The sequence below is a fragment of the Cyprinodon variegatus genome, unplaced genomic scaffold (genome assembly GCF_000732505.1).
Source record: "Cyprinodon variegatus isolate N-32 unplaced genomic scaffold, C_variegatus-1.0 Scaffold133, whole genome shotgun sequence".
In the NCBI taxonomy this organism is placed as follows: domain Eukaryota; kingdom Metazoa; phylum Chordata; class Actinopteri; order Cyprinodontiformes; family Cyprinodontidae; genus Cyprinodon; species Cyprinodon variegatus.
In genome coordinates this window covers 242,630-250,894 of record NW_015150586.1, presented here as the reverse complement: position 1 = coordinate 250,894, position 8,265 = coordinate 242,630, and the positions used below count along the sequence as shown (strand labels likewise).

Here is an 8,265-nt window from a genome sequence, read left to right as displayed (position 1 = left end):
TTTTTTTTTTCTTTCTATTGGCATTTACAAAACACATGCTTTACCTGCAACAATAATGGAACAAACTTCACTCCATAGACACAGAAGTTGCTTGTAAACAAAAAAGGGAACCACTGCATCAGCAGCCGGTCCTTAGACTACCTGTAGCTCATTCATTGCTGCTCGCTTTATTTGCTTTCTGTTGTTTTATTAGACTGGTTAAAAAATGTTTTGGTGTTTTTATTTAAACTGAGACCTTTGTGTCATTTTTATAATGTAAAGGGGGGCATAAAGATCAGTACCGTTTTTAAAGGAAAAGTCCGTTCGGCAAGGAATAATCAATGGGTCATTATCTATACCTGAAACTAATATGTTCGCAGTGATTTAATGAATTTGGTGTTAATCAGTAAAAAACATAAAAACAATATTTTTCATCGCGATCATATTCTGAACATGACTGGACTTTTCCTTTAAGAATCAGCTCAAAAATATCAGCATCACATATCGAGGATCGGTTAGACTGATGGCCTCTCTCTACCAGCAACACATATTCTGTTTAAAAAAAAAAAAAATCTATTGTCATGTTTTATTTTGTCTTGTTGTGCATTTTGCTGCCATCTTGTTCGGGAACAGGCTCTCTCCATTTTTGCTGCAAGGCTTCACCTGCACATCGGTGCAGAAAATGACCCCGGCTACGATCAGGCAGTTGATCCGCGCCACCAGGCCCAGGTTTGGCATTCCAAAGGTGGCTCTCAAAGAATCGCAGGTAAAACCTGGAAAAGCTTCTCAGACCAAATCTGTGATATTTGCTTGCAGCTTGTATAAAAACCTGCTTGTGATGTTTTTTTTTTTTAATCCACAGCTGACCTGCATGTACAACCTGATCCGCAACAGCCTAAGTCAGAACTTTGTAGATTATCCCTCAGACATGCTGCTCTTCTTTGAGTAGGTCCCTTCATAATCATCCAGCAGTGTGGAGGTTACCATGTGATGTAAACTTTCTTCAACCTTTTATTCTAGCCCTCAAAATATCCAGAAGGAGAACTGCAGGTCCTACTTTTCTGCTCTGGGCGCTGCAGACTTTTCTGTGGCCTCCAGCATTTTGAACAAAGGTCCCCTGCTGTTTGCTGAAGCTGGATCCTGCCTGGTGGGTTTTATTTCGAAGGAGCACCACTTTACAGACCTACTCTGTACACAGCAAAGCACTGTGCAGCGGTTTGAAACCATTTCTAAGAAGCACATTTTGTTTTTCTATGTTTTTAGGGTATAAATAACCTAAGCTTGAGCAGAGATGTGGTGGAGGTTTTGGGGAACATGGTCTGCACTCTGGACAAATCCTACATAGAGAACTCAGATCCTCAGATCCTGGAGAAACTCAAAGCCTGCAAAGACCTCTCTGAGAGCCAAGTGACGGCTGTAGAGACGCTGCTGCTGTCTGGGAAAACTGTATACGGGTACCGTATTAAGCTACAGTTTTAGGCAATCAAAATTTCCCCACTTTACTTGCTGGGCCCTTGGCTGGTCCGCTACAATTCCTTTTTAAACACCTAAAATATTCCGTCTGTCATGATTTGTTGACATTGACCTCTTAACACCCACCTAATTTTGGGTAATTATCGCCTATTTTGCATACCCAAATGGAAAAGCAAATTACTGAGAAACTGTAAGCCCAAATGACATGTGTGAAACATCATTTTAGACCTAACACTTTAAGAATCTAGTTTCTGAAAATATTCTGTCTTTTTTTAAACTATTTTTCAAACTGTCCGAAGAAACCACAGAGTTTAAAAGTCCAAAGCCCACAATGTATGTTCTTACACTGTGCAGGACGCTCTGATGCAATCTAGTGCTGACAGATGGCGCTAGTCGGACTCTGGAGAAAGAAGAAGAACTCCCTTGTTTGCACATTCGCAGTGCTCAAGGTTCTAGTAAATCTGCTTGTTGCTCTGCTTCAACAGCAGTATTTGCCCACGCACACCTCATGACGGCTGAATGAATTTCAAACATGTTTGATTTTCTCCCGTCCGTATGATTCCTGATCGGGCGGTGGTCGTTAGAGGCTGATCGCCTCTTGTTACCTCCTCTGTACTACATAACGCAGGACGCACAAGGAGGCTGAAACTCGGCCCGATTGAAAAAATTTTTGCATGACTAGAAAATCGGCCCAAAAAGGGCGAACAAAAAAAAAAAAATCGCACAGTGTCTGCCCGGCTTTACCAACCGGGCTCACTTCTTGTGAGTTAGAGAAGCATTTTATACAACTCAACTATGCCACGTCATTGCATCATACATGACATCACATCATACACATTTCATACACAATCAAAGTAAGACAGCTGGTTCTTAGATCAAGGACGCCACTCTCATTCCATTCCCAGATCTTTGCCACTTGTATAATGAAGAAATGTTTTTTTTCCTGACAAAAGCAACTTTCCAAATTAGATAATTAACTTGGAATAACATTAGTTCTGAAGTGCAACAGGTATTATTAGGGTTTAACAGACTCACTTATTACCAATAAGAATAATCCTAACAATAATGATTCATTCAGCTTGGAGACAGCCAATCAGCTTACAGATTATCGTTTGGCGTAGATTCTTGTCACGAGCACAAAGTACAACAAAAAACATTGACATAATCTTCTGTGCTGTTGCACTACGTGACGCCTTGATGGAAACGGTAGAAAAGTCAAATCTTGTGTTTACAGAGACACGAGTGCCTGGAGCGAGCAAACACTGGAGAACCTCGGGACTCTTCCTCTACATCTCACCAGGAACATCTGGGGCCGGTTCCAAACTGTGGGTTTTTACATTTTTTTTTTTATATTTTACTCTTTAGAAATACTCTAACAAAAAAAACACATAGACATCTGATTCAGGTTAAATCACTTGTTTTCCAATTCTGCAGACGGCTAAAAGAATCTTTCTCAAGACTTTTATGCCCAACTTGAGGAAATTAAAAACACAGAAGATTAAACTCAAGAACCTCTTCAGACAGATCATCCCCATAGTGGCTAAAAGAGCAGCAGGTAAAGAAAAAAACCCTAATGAAACTAGACTTTTTTAATAAAAAAAAAAAGTTAAGCAGGAACTTTAGTGTATTCACAGATTATTAACTGAACCTTAACGTTTCATTAAAGGATGGACATTTGAATGCTACTTTTATGAAGCACACCCTTTGATGTGTGTAGTCTGACCTCTCATCTGCTGAACGATTTCCTCAGGGTGCACTGAGGGCAACATCACGCAGGTGGTAATCAGCGACCCGGCCTTCCCCTTCGGCTACGACGAGACCCAGTTTGACCTCTGCCTCGACATTCCTGTTCTGAAAGATAACCTCAATGCTATCTGTGAGAAAGTGGACGATGACGAATTCCAGAAGATCATTCTGAAGAAGCTCCTTCAGGTAGGTCTGGATTCTTGACTGAAGGGAAAGATGTCTGGCAGTATCCAGGACTCGGCAGTGGACTGATGATTTAATGTGGATCTTGACTTTGTTCGACACATTGCACATGTTCACCCCCGCCTCCTCTGTTCGTCCAGGCGTATCCATCGGGGGTTCCTGAGGACGCAGTGCAGATGCTCGGCTCAGTGTCTCGTGTTGCTACGCTGGAGGACATCTCTAAGTGGACCGTCACCAAAGTCGACACTCTATCGGCTCTTTTTAGGACTGAAGATGGAAGCTGGGAAAGAGAAAAGGTTATTCAAAGGGTTTTAATAAATGCACTTTTTGGGGGGATTTAATCCTTTAACACAGGCATCCCCAACCTCGGTCCTGGAGGCCCGCTGTCCTGCAGGTTTTAGAGGTTTCCTTGCTGCAGCACAGCTGATTTTAATTGAAAGCTGATCAACAGGCTTTTGGTCTACTGCAATCATTATAATCAGCTGTGCTAAAGCAGGGTCCAGGACTGAGGTTGGGGATGCCTACTTTAACACACCTGCTCATAAATGTTCCTTTTTGACTTTTTTGCAGAGCAAAGAAATCATTGAAAAGTATCTGAGGACTTCAGGGAACTCTCTGAGCCCCGTTGAGCTAACGATTATCGACTCCAACCTGTGCTCGTTAGAAACCAGCACCCTGAGGACCATTTCTGCTCTCAGTATCCTGTTAGTGTTTGCATGCCATTAAAAATCACCTCCTCAAAGAAAGAGCTGCTGGACTGATAACTCTCTGTTCCTCCTCTCTCCCATTGCTACCAGAAATGCTAAGCCTTTAAACTTGGCTTCATGTTCCGTTGAGCAGAAGAAGATCCTATATGGCACAAGCTCGAATGCCTTCTTAGTGTATCGGGCCAGTTTTGTTGACTATTACAACTTGATGAAGCCCTATCTGGGTAGGAATGTCCACTAAACATCATTATTGGTGTTTCTTTGCCAAGAATACTCCCCTGATTGTTTTCTTTTTCCCCTCTGACAGGAGGAGCACCTCTGGACGATGTGGTAATTTTGGCATTACAGGACATCAACATGGATGTAGACGTTTTCAGGAGTCTGCGACTTGATGTGATCAAAGTAAGAGAGTCTTGTTTATTCTTCCTTTTTTTTATTTGAAAACCAGGCAAACGGTTAGTTCAGCGTTTTTCAAAACGTGGCCTCTGCCTCCTCTAGGGGGCACCAGGCCGTGACCTGAAGACAAACATAACAGAGGAAGGACATTTGTCTAAGCCCTTTTTCATGTGTGCAAAAAATATAAATACGTAGTTTTTAAACTAAACAACAGTCAGTGAAATTGTGAATGTTTCTGTACGTCTAACAATAAACCAAGAGTGTCACAGTGGGCTGGAGGTTGGCTGAGGATCCAAATGCAGAGATCAGGAGGCTGAGGTCAATCTTCTAGATTTAATGAGTAACTGAGGCAAAATACAAAGAAACAAATGACCAGAAATCATCAATGGAAACTCATGTGGGGAGCCAGAGATGAGAAAGCAACAAACAACAACAGGAACCAGCACTGAGTGACTGCAGAGGTGGAGTATATAAGGGAAACAGAACATAGGATGGACTGATGAGCTGAAAATGGAGCAGGTGTGAGTGGAACTAACTAGAAGGAAGCCGAGAGGAAAGGAAACAAGCACAAGGGGGCGACAGAGAGTAACTAAAGACTCTTGAATATAATAGAAAATAAACCAAAGAACAAAACAGAATAACTGATAAGTGAAAACAAAAACTCAGCGTTCCAAAAGGGGAGAACCATGACAAAGAACTTAATATTCTAAACCAATAAAGGATCAGATGTTTGGTAGGAAAGCGATGTGTAGCTCCACTAGATTCAAAACTTGAATCTAGAGAATCATTTTTTAAATTGGGTCAGAGATTGGAAAAAAATCTGACAATTCAATTCAGTTTATCTATAAAGCACCAATTTACAAGACGTCCAGTCAATTCAATCAGATCAGGTGGGTTAAATATTTTCTATGCAAGGAAAACAGGCTAATTGCATCCGGTCATTTACTTCCAATGGTTTACTCCTCCTGGATGAGAATGAGAAACAGTAGATTTTTTCGCTTGCATTTTGTCGTTGACTCTACGGGAATCCCTCACACTGAGCGTGCATGTGACAACAGTGGAAAGGAAACATTTTAATTTAACAGAAATAAACTTGGAGCAGCAGAACCAGGCTCAGTGTGGGGAGCCTTCTTCCGAGCCAGACTTGGGTTCAATGAGACAGAAGCAGGAAGATAAAGGAAACTAACTCCAAAGGTGGATATGTCTAGGAACGAAACTTTTAATAAGCAGGCGAGTCCTGAGCTGGTTTTGATGTCTAAAGAGTCAAAAGCGATCAAATACAGTAAGTCACAGTAAAAGCTGAGTCCAGGTTGATATCTAGGAGAGAAACTACACTAAAAAATAGAAAAAATTCATATAAATAAACATGTTTAAAAAAAACAGGCTCTTACTATCTATAATCTATAATAATAATCTATAAATAAGGTGTTGATGGCAGCAGCACAGCTGATATTTCTCTCCAGGATGGAGTCACAGCCAAACAGGAACAGACCAGATGAAGCTACTATGAGAAAAAGCAGAGAGAGCAGAACGTTAGAGATTGAACTAACAGATTCTGCAGAGTGGGAGAATAGAGATAGAATGATAAAAAAGGGGTCCCTATGTCTTCCAGCAGTCTAAACCTATAGCAGCATAACTATAGAGATAGCTCAGGATAACCTGAGCCACTCTAACTATAAGCTTTATCAAAAAGGAAAGTTTTAAGCCTAGCCTTAAAAGTAGACAGGGTGTCTGCCTCACGGACTAAAACTGGTTGTTGGTTCCACAGGAGAGGAGCCTGATAACTAAAAGATCTGCCTCCCATTTTACTTTTAGAAGTTCTAGGAACCACTAGTAAACCTGCAGATTGAGAGCGAAGTGCTCTGTTAGGAACATAAGGAACAATCAGATCTCTGATATCAGATGGAGTTTGGCCATTTAAAATCCTCCTTCTCACATACGAAGTATGCAACTTTTTTTTATGTTGCAGTGTTTACCTCCATGAGTCAGCTTGTCACGCCCAGTGCTGTTGGGATGGGGCTATCATATGTGTGACATGCTATGAAAGAAATCTTTTAGAAATAGAAATAAATCAGCTTTTTCCCCAACTTTTCTTTTCTTTAAATCACAGAATTTGACGGTGATACATGTGCGAGGTCTCATGGGAGACCAGCTCAGAGACCTGAAGCTGTTTGAGAATGACACCGTGGTTCAGACCTGGGTGAACCTGCAGTTCCAGTCAGATTTGGACACTCTGGGCATCGGCCTGATTAGTAACAGGACCAGACCCACCACTGTGTCTCCAATACAGGGTAAAAAATACAAGCTAAACATCAAATTTGACTTTTTAGGACTAAAAAATGTTTTTTTGTTTTTTTTGCATTTAAAGTTTTTTTTTATTCTCTGTTGATAAATGAAGTTATCATAACACGGTGGAGTTTATTCTAATACTTTATGTCTGCATTTTTATTTTCAGCTACAACCAGCGACGCGGCCGAGTTTCCAAAGACGTCTTTATTTCTGGCTGCTCTGCTGACAGCCGTGATACAAATACTGCAGCGGCGAGCCTAAACAAACTCTTAACTCCTGCTGCCTCCATACTGCAGGCCATCAGAGATGTGAAAGTGTCCTAACTTACTAGTCTTACCTTCTATCTCTTATTCTGAGCACAACAGCTGCTGCTCTTTGGCAGATAACTTCTATAAGATTTAAGCAGAAATTTGGGAAAATAAAGAATGTCCAGGCTGAAACCAGGAATCGTTATTAAAATGTATTTAAACATTAATGCCAAATTTTTCATAGTTTTATATTTATGACTACAGATGCCAAGATCCAAATCTATATGCTATGAAATACATTTTGTTTTTCAGATCAAAAAGTTATTTTATGGTAGCAAAGATATAGTTTCCCAATAATTATAAATAAACAACGATAAAATAACTATTTGAGCTTATATGATGTTGCGTTTTTTTATTGGTGCCTAAGATTCTCGCTGCAGTCCCACTAGGTTGGTAGCTGTTCTACTTCTTCTTGTTGCTACACATAAAAATTTATCTGGAATCTAAACCATTTAGCTCCTAAATGTTTAACTAATGTTTTCACTGCAATTTTGCTGAAAAACTTGTTTTTCTTTTTTAAGTAACTTTATGTTGTGTTTTAAATAAAGTCTAAATGTAAACCATGTCAGACTCTTTTCCACTAATAATTTGTTTGAATGTTATTGTTAGATGTAGACTTCACCACATCATTAAGAGTCATTTTAAACTCTGGCTCATATCTGATTTTTAATTTTTCTCCTTTTTCAGGAATCTCATTTTTTTATGAATGGTTGTTTACGTTACCTGTGTTACGGCTGCAGTGAGTGATCCTGCACTTTTCCTTGCAGGATGCAGGCCTTCTGCAGGTGTTCTGTTTTGCCCTAATTGGTGCTCGTCTGCTTTCAAAGCTGTCATGCAAGCAGCAGACAGGAGGATTCTCTCTCTTACCTCCTAAGAACCCCGTTTGGTTTGGTTTGGTTTGGTTTGTATCCTATCCTATGGTTGGGTTTTGTAAGGTTTGGTTGCATTTGCTTATTTCTGTTTAGTTATTGGTTTTGCATTAGGCCATTTCTTATCCCCCATTTTATTTATTCCTTTTCAGGTATTGTTTCTTTGGTATAATTTAATAAATTAAATTTTCACGTTAAAGAAAATCCTTGTATGGTCTCCAAACAAGCCTAGTGGACGTAACACCTGTGAAGGAGAAGTCTGCTCAGCATTAAATTATCAATGGATCATTATCTATACCTTAACTAATATGTTTG

At 40.1% G+C, this 8,265-nt stretch overlaps 1 protein-coding gene across 1 annotated transcript in view; it reads left to right on the top strand.

The window, feature by feature from the left end:
- Positions 1-7,557, top strand: part of LOC107085775 — a 92,572-nt gene extending 85,015 nt beyond the window's left edge. Inside the window, exons 35-47 of the mRNA XM_015376322.1 lie at positions 613-745; positions 842-924; positions 1,000-1,126; positions 1,243-1,433; positions 2,663-2,777; positions 2,887-3,007; positions 3,203-3,384; positions 3,522-3,677; positions 3,952-4,085; positions 4,179-4,312; positions 4,396-4,490; positions 6,595-6,775; positions 6,940-7,557. Coding sequence (XP_015231808.1) covers positions 613-745; positions 842-924; positions 1,000-1,126; positions 1,243-1,433; positions 2,663-2,777; positions 2,887-3,007; positions 3,203-3,384; positions 3,522-3,677; positions 3,952-4,085; positions 4,179-4,312; positions 4,396-4,490; positions 6,595-6,775; positions 6,940-7,034 — 1,747 coding nt within the window. The 3' untranslated portion in view covers positions 7,035-7,557. The remainder of the gene's footprint in view (positions 1-612; positions 746-841; positions 925-999; positions 1,127-1,242; positions 1,434-2,662; positions 2,778-2,886; positions 3,008-3,202; positions 3,385-3,521; positions 3,678-3,951; positions 4,086-4,178; positions 4,313-4,395; positions 4,491-6,594; positions 6,776-6,939) is intronic.
- The last annotated feature ends 708 nt before the right edge of the window (positions 7,558-8,265 follow it).